The sequence below is a fragment of the Passer domesticus genome, chromosome 7, assembly GCF_036417665.1.
Source record: "Passer domesticus isolate bPasDom1 chromosome 7, bPasDom1.hap1, whole genome shotgun sequence".
NCBI lineage: Eukaryota > Metazoa > Chordata > Aves > Passeriformes > Passeridae > Passer > Passer domesticus.
The window spans coordinates 56,379,911-56,399,834 of NC_087480.1; the positions used below are offsets into that span (position 1 = coordinate 56,379,911).

General features: G+C 38.0%; 1 protein-coding gene across 1 annotated transcript in view; it reads right to left on the minus strand.

Annotated features, from left to right (window-relative positions):
• The window catches only part of FAF1 (Fas associated factor 1), a 149,381-nt gene that overhangs the window by 99,417 nt on the left and 30,040 nt on the right, over positions 1 to 19,924 (minus strand). The window contains exons 3-7 of the mRNA XM_064428824.1: positions 17,837 to 17,883; positions 14,828 to 15,036; positions 11,643 to 11,734; positions 11,217 to 11,305; positions 2,931 to 3,036 (exon numbers count right to left, since the gene is read on the minus strand). Coding sequence (XP_064284894.1) covers positions 2,931 to 3,036; positions 11,217 to 11,305; positions 11,643 to 11,734; positions 14,828 to 15,036; positions 17,837 to 17,883 — 543 coding nt within the window. The remainder of the gene's footprint in view (positions 1 to 2,930; positions 3,037 to 11,216; positions 11,306 to 11,642; positions 11,735 to 14,827; positions 15,037 to 17,836; positions 17,884 to 19,924) is intronic.

Consider the following 19,924-nt stretch of genomic DNA (forward strand, 5'->3'; position numbering starts at 1 on the left):
CTTATATTTTTTACTATGAGAAAACAGATCTTAATAGGTAAAGAGTTAGCTATTTCCATAAAGAATGTTAAAAAATAAAACAAAGGCGTTTTCAAGTACCCTCCAAAATCCAACTATGAAAGTAATATGTAATCAATTTTGGAAGCAGACATGAGCACTACGGCATCAGGCTCCTCTCAGATAATTTTTTGTCACATGGTTTCCCCATTAAACACCACGATTTCTTTGAAAAAACAATTCATCCAAATATCATTTACTATTAAACATGCATTATCCTAAGCAATAAAAAAACAGAGAACTGCAGCAATAGTAGTTTAGGAAAGCACAGTTGGGAGCTCACTGAATTTTGTATTTTATGCACTGCAAAACATTTCTGCCTTCTGAAAGGGTGGTGGGGTTGAGTTTTTGGTGTGAGTTTGGGGGGTTTTTGAGACCCTTGGAAAAAATATCTATTCCTTAAAATTCACAGTACTAATAACAACAACACACTGCATCAGTAGCCCTTGAGAGATAGTTGCACCCAACTGTGGCAAGAAGTAGAACATTTCTAGAATCTTAAATATTTCTTTTAATAATTGATGTAGTCATTTTGAATCTTTCTGCATAGGATATGGCGTGTGAGTAGATTGCATTAACACTGCTTAAACATTTCAACTTGTCAGTATGGCCAAGTCGATTTCTGAAATATTTGCTGTATTTTCCCATCGAAACAGTAATAAAGGTAGAATAAATATATGCCACTGCTTTATAATCACTGAACATTAATGAATATTTTATGTCTTTTTAAATCTCCCTGTTTAATTTAAAAGGGTGAAATTAAGTCTCCTCCCTGCAATATGCCAATTATCTGTAAATCAAACAATAACTTGGCCATTATAGTCCTTTTTGTTAATATACCAGAAGCTAATTTGAAAACACTGAGCGGCATTTTTAGGTAATAATTGAATAGTCCTTCCTGCCCTCTTGTGGTTGGCAACTGCAACACTGAGCTTCTCCACCGTTACAAACATACACCAGGAGGAAAGTAAACTATTAATTTGTTAAAGTGTGAACAAGAGAATGAAGAGAAAAAAAAAATCTAACAGTCCCTGGAGAGGACAGAGACAAAGGAGACAAAGAATGATACCACTGATTCCTCCAAACCACAATGACTGCCTAGATTTGTTACAATGATTACTCTAAAAGAAAAAAAAATTAAATTAAGAAGCCATTAGGGAGTTAACATTCAAAACAGTGCTTGTTTTCTATAATTAGACAAATGTTCAGCAACCCCTTTTACCTCAGCGAAATCCCCAGGGATTTCAGGAGCCTTTGCACAGACAGACATGTTCACCTGTTCAGCATCAGCTGCACAAGGGCCAGAGAGCTCCTTTTATTTTAGCCCCTTCACAATTTTATACACTCTATTGGGTGTAACACTGAGATACAAAAAAAGGCCAAGGAAGGTTTTCTGCTCATGCTGGTTACGTGGTGATAGGGGTTTTATTTTGGTTATTTAAAGGGAATATCATAATGAACTTTTAAATTATGTTGATTTCATAATGATGGCTGTAACAACAACCTGCCATTGACAACAAACAAGAAAACTTCAGTGTATGGAAAGGTAGCCTAGATCCCCCTGGCACAGCTTTCTGGTTCCTTTAAGCCAGGTAAGACCCACCAGCAAAGTAAATGATACAGCACTGATAAAAACCAAACAGACTATATATATATATATATATATATATATATATGTGTTTTCTTTTACAATCTCACCATTTTAAAATTAAAACCACATATTTGGATTATTTATTTCCATAAATGTTCAAATTCTTTATAAGTCTAGAAAGTCAAAGCTCAGCCCCTCAAAAGTCAAACTGATTCAAGTGTGTTTATTTGTATTACCACAAAAAAGCAAAACAGAACTTACGATAGTAGATCTAAACATAAGAAATAGAAAACAGGCTTTTACATGAGGGAAAGATCCGAATTTAGATCTTAAGAATAACAGGATTCAAAATGAAAACAGTTAGTGAGTTTTCATTGTTGTATGAGATACTACTCCCATATCTAATATTACAGAACTTAAATTAATTCTGTCTACCATGTCAGCATGCGACATGAAAAACTTCAATAAAATCTGTTCAACCCTAAAAGACTGAGAGAAGTGTCAAACCAATAATAGCAAACATACATTTAATTTGAAAAGCAAACATTTAATCTTAATATTTTGTAATGTGAATTCTGAAGATTCACATTTCTAGGTTGTTTGTCAAGTTTCCAGAAGGCAGTGGGTTATATGGAAAATAACATCCACAACATCTGGCATTAGATATACCATGGAGCACTAGACAACAACCTTAGGGCTTGGAAAGGAGTTTTAAAAATATGCAAGGGACTGCTTATTCTGAATTCAGACAGTCCAGAGTCACATCAGAGATATTTGTTCCTTTAGGACTTAATTCTGCTGAAGTTCTCTCCAATATCACCCCTTGCTGGCCGTTCCACAGAACGGCAGCAACGTCCATTACACACAAAACCATTTGGCTCCCAGGCCAGTAAGAATTACAGCTCCCCAACAGCAACAAGCACAGTGGCTGAGGTGCCTACAAAATGGAGATGGAGCTGGTTAAAAGAAGGGAAGACAGAGAGAGCTTCAAGGGGTTTCAAGTAAAATGAAATTTGAATAACTCAATAAACTGCTTGTGTATACAGAAGTGTTTGTGTATTTTGCTACTACAGTACAAAAAGAAACATCCTTTGGTATCATTTTATAGAACACAATTTTCTAACTCAATTCTTTAATCAAATCTTGATAATCCAGTTGATTAAAATAAAAAAGACTAATAAAATACAGGAATATCCATCGAGCCTATGCAAACCCCCTTTAAGAGAGCTGGCATTAGCTATAATGAGCTACATTTATTCTTCAGCTGTGAAACAGCACTCACCTCCTGAATGGTACTGCTTCCTGAGAAGTTGAGGTTGTACTCCCGCTGGACTTCTCGATGGGTGACAATCAGCATGAAGTTTTGATTTAATGACTCCTGCAGGGCCCTGAAATGGTTGAAAGAAAAACAGGAAAATCAGGGATAAGCATGTTATAGCTTGTTTTACAGTTAGATGCAGAAACCCCAGGGTACCCTAAACTCCGCATGGACAAGTCCAGGCACAACATTATCATCTCTCTTTTCACTCTTAAATGCAAGGAAGCATGCTGAGAATGACCAAAGGCCATTCCTGAACTCCTTCCTTAATAAGGTGACTGCAGCCTTTAAAGCTCATCTAATGTTAAGTATTTTCAAAATGGAGAGAGTCCCATTATCTTCACAAACCTCGGGTGTATTTAGCACTCCTAATGCCATTAATAATAGGCTTGTCAGCATATTGATGGCCAGACCAAATATCAAGCTATGATGCACATTAAGAACTGATGGTAAATAGAACAAGGCAAAGCATGCTCTTGCTTCTCAAGGATTACCTGAAGCAGAAACCAAATGGAAATGCTTCTGCTTAGATTAATTTAAAACACATAAACCCAGCTAATCAGATCCGGAAAAGTAACCACAGCAAAATTTCTCGTGTGGGTATTGAACATTTAGAAAATTTAGTTCTGCTCACATTGTTTTAAACGGACACTCGGAGGGTTTTATTAAAAAAATTCAGAGAGGGTTTTAATAAAAATAAAAACATAAATAAAAATTAAATTAACAAAAATCTTAAGATACAGTTTAACCAGACCAACCATATCTTTATGTTGTTACAAACTTGGGGGTTTTTTTCTGATTTTCCTGGTAGTAAGACATATGGATATTAAAAAGGTATCCTGATTGCTTAATTAGGTACAAAATTATGCAGCTCTCTACTTTTCAAAGCAGAAGGCAGGACTACTGCTATAGACATGACAATTATGGCTGTGTGCAATCTTGCACATGCTACAAAACTGCAGCAACACTGTACCACACCTTGCGTTTCTAAACAATATTTATGCAGACTTGACTTGTTCAGTGGCATATGAAATTTAATGAGGCCTACTCAATTCTTTTTTTTTCTTATCACACACACTTAAAAGAATGACAGACTGTTTTTCCTTCACATCTTCACTATTCTGTGACACTTCAACAAGCCATACCTCTTAGCACTAAAGGACAAATTCTGAATGCAGACCAGCACAGCTGTATCTTATGATACAAAAAGACAAGAAAGGCTCCTCCATCATTTGAGATCTGATTTGTTCGTTTTAACTCCTCCTGGAATTACTGATCTGCTGGTTTGCTGCTCAGATGGGAAGGAACTCATACAATACTCAGTGGATGCTTTAGCAAGAGATACACAGTTTGCTTGAACATCTTAGGGAAATTTACCTCACAGAAATATCTTCACTGGGAAACCTTATTTGGCTCCATCCACATCTCAATAATCACATACTACAAAACAAAATCATGACGTGCTATTTCTTGTCATTTATGGGTTTCCAATATGGAAAATAAATATAACTCATTGCCAATGCTAAGTATGATCATGTGCATGAGACACACTACAAATATAACTGGAGGCATTGATGCTGAACATGTAGTTTTCTGTACTTTCACAAGATTTTCAACAAAAGGACTAACAATTCTTTAAATACCTAACAGTCCCTCAAAAGAGGGGAAAAAATAAAAAGAGGAGTCCTGAAAAGTTCTACGCCTACTTTCAAAGGTAATTCTAATTTGATTGTTAGTAAGTTTTGCATCCCCATAACCATAATTTCTATTGGCAAATGTTCAGTAGCAACTAAAATATCCTGCTGTGCTTTTTCAGATTCTGATTTTTTATTTGTTTTCAGCAAATACTGGAGGCAAATGACATATTTAATTGCTCTGAAAACATTAATTACCGCATATGTGAATGGCTTTGGATTCCATACAGACTCACACAAGGTTCTGTTAAAGCTAATTTTGACTCTGTCTGAAAATCTGTAGATGCTAACTGATAACATGACTCATGTTTTCATTCTGTAATTGATGTAAACATAGAATAAACAGGCCAGTCTGATCAAACCCTCAGTCTCTCCAGTTATGCATGATCCACACACTTCAGTACAACTCAAAATACAGTTTGCTAATAAAAAGCATCCACTCATAGGAAAAGTTTTCCACTTATGAGAGCAGGAAGTATTTTGGAAAGGAAAAAATATTCTTCAAACAAATTTAAATGAAGTGCCTAAAAATTAAAAGCTTTAATTTTTGAACTAACAATTTTGACACCTCTACTTTTGGGATTTCTAAGCAACACAAGTTGAATGTTGTTAACAAGCAAATTATCAGTACATATTTATTGACAAACAGAGTGAAAAAAGAGCTGAAAATTAAGCTGGCTAAAAAAAAAAGAAAAAAAAAAGAGGAAAAACAGGGTTTGAAAGTGTTAGCAAATGCAGCGCATGGTTAATTGTTCACTTTTTCTTCAGAAAAATAACAAACTGAGGAACATTACTTCTGCTTACACAGAAAAGCGCTGGTCAACTGCTCCAGTCCTTGGAGCTCCTACATCAAAATCTCACATGGTCTGACAGCTGTAAAGCTTGGACAGTGTCCAGGAGAAAGTCACAGGGAGGAGGAATTGATGGCACACCTGATGGGTGACTGATGCCAGCGCTGGTGCCCACCCTCCTGTGTGGGATGGGGCTGATGTGAACACACAGCCAGAGATGTCTGTCTCTCCCAAAATCACTTCCTCCAGCAAAGGGGGATGCAGATTAACCCAAATTACTTGGACCAAAATACGTCTTGCCCAAAAATTCCATTTCAGCCATTAAGGTAATGATCAATTTTACAAGGTGAAAGCATTTAAAGGAAACTTCTCACTGGCAGTAAGATGAAGCTTATTTCTATTTCTCTTTAGGTCCACATAAGTGGATCGAGAAGATTGGCTTTGAATACAAGCACCTCTCTAAAATTTTGGCCTCAGTGTTTGCAGCTGTTTAATTTTCCTACAAATGTTATAGTTCACTACAATTTTCCATATAAAATAGCTATATTAAAAGGGGGAAAAAAATCAGGCACAAAATGTAGGTCTTAATAAAGACAATACAGATTTTTTTCCCTTCTTTTTCTTTGTTGCCACCAGTGCTAAGCGAATACAATTAAACTGAGAATTAATTAGTGGGAAAAGAAAACTAAATTCTGGAAAGAGACTAAAGTAGGCCACTCTTACTAGAACATTTTTCCCCTACTGCAAACCCCAGCCTCCAAAAGCATTTGCTGATAGGTGATATACACCATTACAACCTTTTCACCTCAGCTGAATGATTCTGCACTCGCTGTGCAGCACAAGAGGCAAGGGAATCTGTATTTTTGGGCACCAATCCTCCAATTGAGGTACCCTGCCTACACCCAAAAAAGAAGTTCAAGAACAGACAAAAGAAAACAGATCAGAGCACAATCATTGTTCTGATCAGTTCTAGCAAGAGACTTGGATATAAAAAACAGATTGATTCTATCTGCTATTAAGTGATGGCATTAATGCTCTGATTTTTTATATGAGACTTTGCTTTATGACAGTATTTTTCTTTGAAATTTTAATAATATTTTAGAATTTGGCACCAAAAGTAAATCCTTAAAAAATTATATGTAAATGCTCCTTTCATTCCAGTTTTTATGAAATACACTCAGTATTTCCCACTAGCCAATATCTTTCTCAGTCCCACAGATTTCCCCAAAACCTCTGATTTTTATATAAACAGGTATGACACAAGGTAATTAACATTTCCATTTTAAACTTACAGATTTATATAAGCTCATGTCAACAGAAGTCCAAATTTACTGTAATTACAGATTATTTACATTAAAACAAAATAAGAAATCAGTATGTAAATGTAATGTTTGTTGTAGCTAATGCAGCAGGAGGTGGTAGATTAGGTTCAAACAGCAATCAGTTAGCAAATCTGGCTAACATGTAAATGAGCAGAAGCCCTTTTGTTTACATTCTATTGCATTTTAAACTTCAGGATTTTTAAACTGTCTCATGAACAGATGGGAAAATAAAACATTAATCTTACCATTCTTATGGAAGCTTTCAAAGTAACTAAAGCAAGGCACTGCTCCTGTCCAGCTAAACAGACAGGACTAATAATTGGAGTTGCAGGTTACATTGGTCTTAATTAACACTCTGCTACAGTTGATAACGTACAACAAGACACCACATCACCACCACTGCCCTGCAATCATCTAAAGCAGAGGCATTCAGCAATATATGCACCTATTGCTTGAAAAAAGGGATCTGTGGGTTTTTTCTTTTCCATACAGATGATTACACTTGTTAAACAAGTTACAATCACTCAGTAAAATTCATTATTTCTAATAATCTCCATGGTATGCACCTGGGGTTTTAAAGCTTTTCAACTTTCCAGTGATTCATCAAGTATAATAAAGTATTTTTGCTAAATAGCTGAAAGTCAAAGAAAGTACAAAATACATTATATCCATCACAATAACAACAGCAACAAAAAACATCTCCCAGAACACACAGGACAGAAAGGAGAGACGATCTGGATGACCCAGCTCCATGGCCAGACTCCCATGCTCACGCTTTTCATGATTCCCTCTTGCATTCTCCTAAACCTATTTCCTCAACTAAGTATTTCCAGCCTTCAAGAAGCATCCAAGACAACAAAGGGAAGGAATTGCTGAGGAAGGGATTAATCTAATCTGACGAAGCTGGTGCAAGGGATCTATCCCATGGACGTTGAATGGTGGACATTCTTTGGCATCTTTCCTTTCAGGATTTCTTTCTGAGGGAAATTATGTTCTTTTCCACCCACCTGGTAACTTCTGCTCCCACCTGGTAACTTTTGAACACAGTCACTGGTTTTAAGGAGGTCTCATAGTGTTAGAAAGGTTTCAAATACCAGGTGTAAATCAACAGCCAGGAGGAGTAAGGGGACCCAAATTACCACCCAGCTCAGTAAAAGGCTGCATTAAAAGTGCAGTATTTTATACTCATCCAGGTGATCCCTGGCCAGTGATCTCAAAACTACCCACAGGACATGATTCTCCTTTCCTTTGATACCTGACTGTGAGCTGGAGAACAGATGCAGGGCAGGCTGATACTCTGTGCAAGGGGAAAAATATTACACAGGTGCTACAAAATACACAACTGGAGGCAGCATCAGAGGTAGGTGAGATGATGGGAAGCATGGAAGGGGAAGGCTGATTTACTGCAGCTGCTGGGATGAGGGAGGAATTCACCAGAAATCAGACTTCAGTATGTCCACAGCCCACAGAACACATGGATATTGTTCTGGATATCGTGCATGGATAAGTATGGCTCTGCCAGTTGAAATTGTGGTAGCAGGGTGGAAAAATACAGGTGGTATTTGACATTTAAATTTAATCTTTCCACCTCAATTTACTAGCATGCAGCAGTAATTCACTGGGTTTCTATTACCTATAAAAGCTTTAGGTAGGCCACTGATGAACAAAGATAGCCTAGGAGATTTTTGTTTGTTTAAAAGGCAGGATCACTTTGCCATTGCATTTAGATGCTGGTTTTTAGTCAGTTCTGGGTTAAGCCCACTCAGTCTGTCACAATAAACTTCAATGCCTTCATACCAATATGTTGGAATAGGATGTTTCAGACAGTGTTCTGCCTCACTATAAAGAACAGACAAAAACTGGAGCTCACAGAGCTGAGGCCAGACTGTTCCTTTTAAGAAGGGCATATAGATAAAATATCACATACTGGAATCTCAGGCTTTTCAAATATCACTTTCTGGAGATATTCAAATCACGACTATTTATCTCTAGTTCAAAACAGAAGGCATTTGAAGAAAACAACAGATGAACTCCCAGAGCAAGAGGCAAAGTTCCTCAACATCCATTAATAATAGACGTGAGCATGACGCTTTTAAAAATTGTGGGTAACAATCTAATCTGAATAATAACTGACCTAACAGTAGGCAGTAAACAGTGTAACTGGGTTTGGTACATTGCTTCAATTAGATGTGTTTTGATCTGCATTGATGCTTTAATTGGAGGCAAGCCTCCCCTTTCATCTAGAATTTATGACTTCAGGAAGATGATCTAGCCTTCAAATTATCCGTGTTTAAATAGCCACTAATTAGGCACCATTTGCTGTCCCAAAGCTACCAACTTTTATCTTAAAAATATCCAGAACTAATCTCCACTATGAAACAAATATAAACTATAAAAGGTAACAACTACTTTGATTTTACTATCAAGTGAAGTTCTTTAAAACCATTAATCCTATAAAAAAGGCTAAGAACTGTTTTTAAACAGTTTGTTGTTATATACTTTACTGCAGTTGCAATAAACAACTCTCTTCAGACTCCAGTTTTCTCTCCAGATTTATAACATTCAAACTGCAATATACAGCAATACCTAGCTAGAAAATTTTGAAATTGGAAATTAAACAATTAGCAGCAGTCTTTACACTGTTCTTCAAATAGCTGCTAAGGTACAATGCTTATTGTCCTCACACACAAATTCAGCTCCTGTTTGCACATACAGTTCTTGTACACCACCCTGTCCCAGTGCCACTCTTCCCTCTCTAAATGCTCCTTTTCTTATTATTATTTTTATAGTTCATATCAGCATTCTTAATTCTTCCACAGACTACGTGTTAATGTGCACAAGTACCTTTTAGTAATACACAAAGTCCTTTCAGTCCTTAGGAAGGCAGCTACAAATTTCTATTGACTCTCCAAGAATTCCTCTCACCAGTAATAGAACTGCCCTTGCAGCATGTTCTCCTATCACCTACAAGGGCAGAAAGCCAACTCCCTCTTCGGACAAGCTGAACTCCATGCATTTTGCCCAATTCCAAAGGCATCCCTGAGCTGCATCCCCCTGCATCCCGGTCCGGAGCAGCTCAATTCCCGCGCACCCTCTAGCGGCTACCGAGGAAAATTCCCATTTTCCTGGGAAACAGCACATACAGGGCTTTCCCTTCGGGAAAGGGGACACGGGGAAAAAAACAAACCAAACGGATTGCTAACGACTTTACAAGAGTATTTTCCATATAACGTCGTTTCATTTTCAAACCTTCGCAACATTCCCTGCCAGCAGAAAGAGACCGGGAGTGCTGCTGGGCAGGGGCTGAACACGAGCCAGGCATGGCCAGGGGGCCAGCAAGGCCAGTGGCACCTGGATTTGAGCAGGAATGTGCAGGACCAGGACAGTGACTGTCCCCCTGTGCTGCCCAGGCCACACCTCGGGTGCTGTGTCCAGCTCTGGAAGGACATGGAGGGGCTGGAGCAGGGCAGGAGATGGGAACGGAGCCGGGGAAGCGCCTGGAGGGAAGGTCCTGAGGTGACTGAGGGAGCCCGGGGTGCTCCTGGAGAAACCTTTCAGCTCAGGGGAGACCTTCTCACTCTCCAAACACCCCAAAAAGAGGAGTCTGTCTCCACCACCATGCCTCAAGTGGAAGAATGAGAGGAAATGGCATTAAATTGCACCACAGCAAGTTCAGACTAGGTATTAGAAAAACAGCTTTCCCTGGAAGAGTGGTTAAGCACTGGATGAAGCTGCCCAGCGATGTGTTCTCACACAGTCAAGAAGTGTTCAAGAGATGTCTGGATGTGGCACCTGGGATATGTTTCAGGGGTGATTATGGTGGGTTGAACTAAATAATCTTGAAGGTCTTTTCCAGCTTTGATGATTCTGTGATTCTGTGGCATATGAACACTCACTGCCTGCTTCTTGAGTGTTCAAATCAGTAATAAAATATATCCTTCTCAATTCAAGGAAATAAATGATAATTCATTATTAATGAATAATTAATTTATTTATATTAATTAATTATTCAGCCCATCTACATACATTTTTAAAGTACAAGATAAAATAATTCTGAACAGACGGGAATGATTTATACAGATTTATAAGATACATTAAGTGGACCAACATAAAGCAGCAATTTATGCAAGGCCAGCTCTCATTTCCACAGGGACCAGATTTCTGTTAAATTAAAGTCATCACATCTGTGAGATGTAAAATTCTGTATGTACCTAAGAGGTTCATGTACCCCACCAAAGTTTTAAAAACCCCAACAAGCTTCCTTTTATCCCAACAGTCACTAGTGCAGTGAAAATACTTCGTATTTACTGACTGCAGATTCCTAGAAATTCACATGTGGCTTCATAAAAAAACACCAAAAAAACCCCAAAAAAACCCAAACAAACAAAAAAAATCCCCCAAAACAAAAACCATACAAATAGAATTTATGGCCAAAAAACTTACCCAGAATGACTTGAAGAAGGCGGAGGCAGGTCAGGTGTTAGAACATAAAGACTATTATTTTTTGGCAAGTGTAGACTTTTTAAAACAGTCTGAAGGGAGAAAAAACATTATAAATATAAAACATTCACCAATTCTGATTTTTTTTTAATCATAGGCATGCATTTACAATATCAGCAAATATTTTGTTTCAAGATACAATTTCTGTTACTCCAGAACATCATTTTATTATATACATTATATACAAACCAAACACAAACTGATTTGTCCTGATTTTATTTTGCAATGTTTTAGATTAAGAGTTCTTTGTGTGCCACCCAAGACATCTGACACTGTTTGAAACTAACAATTCTTGCATTGTAATCCCCACCCACAGATGCTCAGTTTGAAACTGAATTCAGTTAACTGAAAACACAGTTGAAAACTTACACTATCATCTACATCTCCAGTCTTCCACCCTTTCAATAGCATTTTAGATGCAGGAACCTGAAGTTCATTTTCTAGAATATGTTTGATATCTCCTAGAGAGAAAAACAAAGAATATATATAAAATATACACATTTACTGCTTTATTTCAAACAGCAGTGAGTTGTACTTAAAAAGCAAGAGCAAGGAAAAATTTACTACGAGAAGGATTTTCAGTCTAGTTACCCTTGTAACATACCCTTCAAACAGTAAAGGACAAATGAAGCTTAAAAAAATCACAAAGCATGAATGATTGGAGAATTACACAAGGATTTGATGATTTGGACATATATATTGGTAATTCTATATTCCATATTTATTAGGCACAGATAGCTGTGTGCTATCTGGAGCATCAGACTTAAAGAGGGTGCATATTTCTGATACCAAATTTCACTAGAATTAGTCCAGACCTAAGGAACTGGAATGTTCATACAACTGACTGTTCTGACAGCTTTTTCAGTGTTTTGTATATTTTGAAGCTCTTCTGCCCCTGTAGTTATTGCAGTCATAAAGTAACTCAGGCTGGAAGGTACCTCTGGAGTCCATGTGACCCAAGCCTAACTCAATGGTCTAATTAAACCAGTTTAAACAGTCAATGACTTGTCAGCTGGCTCTTGAACACGTCAGGATGGAAGTCTGATAACTTTTCTGCCCAATCAGTTTCAGTACTTCACCACCCTCACAACAAAAGAAAAAATCCTTTATTTAATGTGAATTTTTGATGCGTCTGTTTCCTCCCATTCCCATGCACCTCCAAGACAACTCTGGCTCCTTCCTCTCCATGTCCTCCAGCAGGCAGCTGCAGACAGAGGTCAGGTCTGCACCTTCCCCTTTCCTCCCCAGGCTGGAAAAATCCTCTTCTCTGTGCCTCTCCTCCTGTTAGGCCAGAGCTCCAGAGCCCTGACCAGACTAACTGAAGGCTGCCACCATCTGTCTTGTGGTGAGCACCTCAAAACCCCACACAGTGCCCCAGATGCAGTCTGGCTAGTGCTGAATAGAGGGAAATAATCATTTCCTGGGATCCACCAGCTACAGTCTCACCAACAAAGCCTGGGACATGGCAGGTCTTCTTCACTGCAAGAGCTCATTGATGAAGCACCCAAGACCCCTTTTATTAAATTGTTTTCTAGCCCGTCAGCCTTCAGCCAGGTATCAGGTGGGGATAACATGGAGTTATCCCATGCCAGATACAGGACTTCAACTTTATTTTCTTGGAACTTCAGGAGGTTTCTGTCAGCCTATTTCTCCTGGCTGTCCAGGACCCACGAAACAGCATCCCTGCTCTCCAGAATATCAGCCACTTCTCTGAACAGATTAAGATTTATTTTGATCAGTTTTTTATCTAGTTTTTGTCTTAACATTATAACTAGAAAAATACAACAGCAGAATACATCAAAGGCCTCACTAAAGCCACAGTGACATTCTCTCCCCTTGTCAACTGAGCCAGTCATCAAATTGTAAAAGGCAAATAATGCTGACTGATCAGGTACAATTTGCCTTCAGTAAATCCATGCTGGGTGTTCTAAATCCCCTTTTTTTCTCTCCCATGCTCAAAAAGTGCTTCCAGAAAGATTTACTCCATAATCTTCCCACAGACCAAGCTCAGCAATCACCACTGAACACAGATTCACATTTGCCTTAGCATCTCTTCTCCTGCTGATGTACTTACAGAAACCCTTCTAACCCCTCAGTGGTTTCACCTTCAGCCGAGCTTTGGTCTTCCTAACTCCAAACCTGCACACCTCTGTGCTCCTGCGGGGCAGCCCACCACTACTTTCCAGCTCTGGCTACTTTGTTTTTGAATTTAGCTCAGCCAGAAATGCTTTTTTCTTCTGTGCTGGCCTTCTGCCATGCTTGCTCCTCTTGCATGTTGGAAGGAACTGTTCCTGTGCTTTGAAGAGATTGTCTTGAAGATCAACCAACTCTCTTGGGCCCCTGTGCCCTCCTGGGCAGCCTCTCATGGGAAAGCAGATCCCCATAAAAGCAAAATCTAGTCTTTCGTCAATTCCACAGCTGAAGTTCCAAAATTTGCCTTGCTCACTTCTCCCAGGACTTTAAACACAAGGCTGCCCTCCATCTTTATCTCCCAAAATATAGAAGTTCTACACTAACTGCCTCCTGCCCTACAGCTTTCAGGTAAAAATCAATTAAAGTCAATAAGAAAAGAAAAATCAAAGCAGCACAGCTGAAAAATTCTGATCTGGTAATTTCCATGGTGTATTTCGATGTCTAATTTCCATGGATGTAACGGCACAAAGGAAAACAGAGAACACCCATGGATAGTTCAAGCCGAGCACCGCTAGGTGGCGCCACCCAACACCAAATCCATTGCCGAAGGGACAAGCGAGGATCAAAAGTTCCAATTTCCAAATTTCACCCCGGACAAAAGGCTGCAGCACGGGAAATTGCTTTCACCAACTATTCCTTCATGTAGTTCCCTATTTGGATCTGTATAAGCTCTTCACTAAAAATTAAAAAATGAAAATACTTTTCTTCCTTAGCACAAGTAAATTAATCCCCAGTTTGGGGAATGTGAAAAATAATATACTCTGAAATGTGAGCATACTTCTAACATACTTGTTCAAAATGCATAATTTTCAGGGTAAAGGCAATAAAACTGATAGAATGCATCTTAATTTGAATGAAAGAGTCAAATAAAAATTGAACTAAGAAGAATGCAATGATGTTCCTCACACCAGGAAGAATTCCTCTAATCTTGTCACTAATCCTGTGCAGAACGAGATGCCATACAGATTCAAAGAGGAAATGCCAAGATCATCCACTTATTAATAGCTTGCATCTACACTAATCCTACCCCAAATTACATTTTCATGCCTCAACTTAATCATTAATCTTCATTTTGTTTCTGAAGCAAGTTCATAAGAAAACTAGATTTCAAAATAAATATTTGATAGATCACTAACCTTTACAATGGATTAGTGAAATTTTGCTTTTTTAAAGCTGCAAAGAGATTTGAAAATAGTTAGTAGCTGTGGAGGCTGCATCTTTGGGGGGATCTTTTTTTTTCTTTTTGAGAGGTTTTGCTCTGCTTTGCTTTAGGACTTGGATTTTTGGGCTTGAATCTTTTAAGTTTGTCCTTTTAACAGTTTCATGACAGCAGCTTTCATTTCATTTTAACAAATCCTTACCAACTGTAGAGCTGTCTTCAAGTACTACATCCACATTTCTGTCTCTGTACTCAACCCTGAAGTCAAGCATTCGAGGCTGTCTTTCCACTATTTGTCTAGATGGCACTACATGGCGAAATGCTGAGGAGGAGGAAGGAGCTGAGGAAGCTGCAGCAGAGTGACTGCTGGGGCCATACGCTGGTCCGTGCAAAGTCTCTACACCGTACTCACTGAAAGACAGCAAACAAGATGATTTCAACAGAACAGCCTGGCATGTCTAGCCAGAAGTTAGGAAAGCAAAATGACAGTATTATTCACTTACTACAGTCCAGCACACATCTCCTGAATTATTGCTGTTGTATCTGAAAAAAAATGCTTATTAAAAATGAAAAAATAACTTCTGTATTAGCAATTTTAACCTTCCAGGGCTCAGGAGCACTATAGGAGATCAGCACTGGTGTCAAACAAACATTTAAAATCTACTATGAAATGAATACCAGAATTATCTTGAGGAGAAGGATTGTTTCCTGTTCCAGGAGTGTTGTGGCCATATAAAAATTGGCACCATGGCAACGACCAGCTTTCTACATCATTGGGCTAGTATCCAGTGGAAATGAGAATAAGAAATACAGCTCAAAATTCTGCACCCAGATAGGTATTTTCTCACACCAAATTAGTGAAAAACAAATCAGATATGAAATAGATACAAGTTTAAGGTAAATAAATTAAGATAATGAAGCATCTGTTTAAGAAGAAAACACCTGTAATGCAATGCTGAATTCTAGCTTGCCTTCAAGTTCAAAATCCTGCAAGGCTCCTGGAGATTCTTATAAGGAGGTCTCCATACCTGACTCTAAGGATACCCACAGCATTACAGGTCAGAATAAACTGGAATACCCTCACTACCCAGAAGCACTTCATCCTCCTCAGTGAGCCTCTCCACAGGAAACATGTAACTGGGATTGGAAACAGGTGTAACAAAACATGACATTTCAGGAATATCACCAGGCAAAAAAAAAAACAAAAAAAAAAAAAAAAAAAAAAACAAAAAAAAAAAAAAAACTCTGATGTACAGAAATCAAATTTGGAAGGCACGAAACTTCATCAGGTAAGCCTGGGGTGTTGCCTTTTAGGTGTTCTTACCAGGGAGATGCTGGGCAGTGACAGAATCTTATGGTGGATTTCAGAAATGCTGCAACATAACTTGTCTCATTTCCATTCTTTATCAGAAATTATTTCAAAATTCCTTCTGTTCTCAAAGATACCATGAGATTCTCAGTGGAAGTGCTTCACAGAGCAAGTCAAATCTGTCATCTAGAGGAGGTCTGAACTTTAAAAAGTGCAAATGTGGATGGCATGCATGTCACAGAAGTACTCAGCTATTGCAACTCCCATCATTGTGCCGCTCACATTTGAAACAGAAAAACATGTTATGCTTGTAAAACAAGGGGCTCCTTCACTTCTCACATCAGCATGCTCAGAAGGATGAATGCCCAGCTACAAAGACCCACACTCGCAGACCTATGGCTCAAAAGTCAAAGGCCCACATCACAGCTCTAGAGGAGTACAGGAAACAGTAAGTTCAGTATTTTAAAAAGTATAAATACCAAGTGATACATTATTTTCTTCAACATGATGGACAAGTATGAATTAAGTTCATTTCAGTAACAATTCTGTTAGTAGACCCAAGAAGCAATGAATATCCCAATTCTCAGGATTGGATTACAAAACAAGCATCTTAAATATACAACAAAGTGTACTTTTTTTCTCTTCAATAAATTAACTTGCTTCAGGCCCAGTTGCATTGATTCAATTTGATTCCACCACAAAAGGCATCCTACATGTCTGACTAGCAACCTCTAATAGAACATAAAAAGCCCCACATCAGTAAAATAAGCCTTTTCTGAAAACCACTGGAAACCAGGTTTCTAAATCTTCTGAGCCTCCCTTTAAACCACTTCCACTGGAAGAATACAAAACAACAAAAATACCCATTTGAAACACATTTGATTATCTAATAATTTCTAAAAGTTCATAAATTAATCAAATTAATGAAAAATAGAAGTGGGTACTGGATCACCTTGTGATTGAAGACAGGCATTACTTTAACTATTCCCCAGCTTCTTTTACCCAATCAAACATTCTGGGATTTTGGATAGAAATGCTTTGAGATCACAACTTATATGCAGAAAGTGTGCTCCACACAACAAAGACTTGATCTCACATGGACTAAACAGGCCTTACAGTAAATATATATTTAGTATATTTAGTGTCCTAAATAAAAATCTGACTCTGTTGATAAGTATTGACAGAGATGTCAAACACCACTTTACCTATATTATGTATCTTATTTCATCCTTGAAAATTTTTAAATAGTACATTAAATATTTTTCTGAACAAACTTTTAAACACTGTTCTACTGTCTCTCTCAGGTAGCTTAATTCCTGTTCTGCTGTTTTTAATTGCCTCATCAGCACTTAGAAGATCAAATTTCAGTGAGTTCAAGATATCTGAGCATCAGTATGCAAGCCAAAATTTAATTCAGAAGCTGAAAGAAAATCAGTAAAACTACTTTTAGAAGGGAACAACCTTACTTTATCTATCACAGTTTCTGCTGCTTGCAATTCAATTTTAAAAGCAAAAACAGAAAAAAAAGTACAAATGGTTTTAGCCAGAAATACCAAAGCATGGAATATCAATACCTTTATAAATGCATAAGGAAAAAGAAACACTTAGCCAGAAGCACACCAACATCCAGTCTTTGTAAAGAGACAACCCTGCAAAGAATGACCTAACCACCAATGAAAATAAAATAAAAGTTAACTATTTTGAACAGATGTTTGAGCTAGTCCTCTATCAGTATGGGAAAAACTGAATGTTAAATCAGCTTTGCCAGGAATAGAATTTGTGGCTCCAGAAACAGCTTTAAAAGGAGAATTATGTCATCTTCTTAGGATTCAGGAAGGGAAAAAAAGCAACTGTTACCCAGCATCATTCTCTGCATGTACTACTCCAGTCCCCTGTGCTTACCTTTGTAGAATGCCATTTTCTTGTGGTATAACACCATTTATAGCTGCCTGAAAAGAGAAAACAAATTTTGAGTCAAGCATGCAGAACGAAAATACATCAGAACTTTTATAATATGTTTTGAAGAGCGATTAGCTTGTTTCAAAACATGCCCTAAAATGCTCTCTATTTAGTGAATATTCTTGGTGAACGATATTATCATTATGGGATCTACATAAAATAAAAACCATACCCAAGTGAAAAACAAACATGAGCTGAAGCTCAGACTCCTGTTTGGTTATCCTGTGATGCATTTCCCAGGTGGAATGCCTGGGAATAAACTTTGGTACTCACACACAGGGGACACATCACTCCCAAACACACCCAGAAAACTGTGAACAGCCCAGGCAGCTTCAGAGCACATCCACAGAAATTTGATGTTCCCCAGGAGCACCAGCCACGGCCCAGCTGCACACACCCTGTGTGCTGCCAGCCCCATGTGCTCACCAAGTGCTCCAGAGCAGCTCCATCACACCTACACCTCTCACACAGACACCGCCCAGCCTCCTCAGGCTGCCAGGGAACATCCCAAAAATCTAAACTACCCTCAGGGAGAAAAGGAAGTATTTTTTAAGCAGGGTTTATGCAGTTAAATACCATTCCACACTGTCCAAACCATCAGAAGGTTTAACAGCAAGATTAAGAGAACTTGTAGCATCCCACTACTCTTTGTTTTCTCCTGTGCCAGCAGCAACACATCCATTTCTGACCTTCACCACTTCTAAAATCCATCCTCATATGTAAGATACACCTGACCTGTTGGCCACAGCACCTGGTGAATGAGTGTCTGGTCCCCAGTGAAGAAGGGACAGTTCATAGATTCCCTGGTACTCCAGGAGGACAAAGTCATACCCTGTGACTGAACTACTGACAGCAATCATCTATCAACATCTTTTGCACACACTGACATTAAAAAAATGTAGCTTAAGTGCTTAATAAACACAAAAATAGATGCAATCAAGATTTAAATGCTATGGTTTCTTTTTCTCTGAATAGATAAACATGACATTTTTACAATTTCCATTAATAGTTAAGGCTACATGAAGTCAGAACATTTTATTGCTGAACTCAGCTAAATTACTGTGATACTGCAATAAGATTTATCCTGCATTTAGAAACAAATATTGCATTAATAATTATTTAAAAAGCAGAGAAGGAAAAGGTCAAAGGTACCCATAAGCTACAGCAACAACCCATGAGGCTGTATCAAATTACAGTGAAAACAAAGTTCCCCACCAGATCAGGTTTTAAATCAGTTTATTCACTGTGCATGGTAATAATCAGTGGTTTCTTTCTAACAACGTGTCTCATTTATCATCATTGTGGTTTTTGCAGTTATACACAGCTCTTGATGGTGTTCATCTAATAAACCTCCAGGAAAGAGTAGGAGGTTTTGGTTTATTTGGGTTTTTCTGGATTGGCTTCTCCCTCCCATACTCTTCAGCAATATACATTTAATTTATGTCAATCAACACATAAAGTTGGCTGAGAGCACAATTATCCTTTATTTTGCATCTGTAAGATACAGAGAGCAAACACAGATTTTGTACCACAGAACCTACACTAATAATGATCTGCTGGTGAAACAAAATTCTCTTTACTTGGGGAAAAGAAGCTGCTTCAGCTGTGAAGAAATACAGCAAATGTGGTATTTTCACACTTCTGTCAAAACTCTGTCTCAGAGGATTAAATCAGCTCAAACTTCTTCTGAGCCTAGTTTGAGGGGTTAAGTACAATAGAGGCTTCAAGCTATTTTCTTTTAAACTGAATAACTCACTTGTTCATATATCCCCAGTTTTCTAAACTTGATGACATTTAAGGGGCACAGGAGTAAGAAAAAACAGCAGAAGCATTATGTGCTTTTTTGATGGAAAGACCTCTATTAACCATACTGTAAAACTGAAGAGTCCAGACACTGTTTGTTAAGCAAGATGGAAGACTAAAATAATGTAGACAGCAAATGGTAGCAGTGCACATGTACATACTGCATAAATATTAAATATCCATGTTCTAACAAGACAGCTATAAGTAGACCCTGCAAAGAAAAAAAGA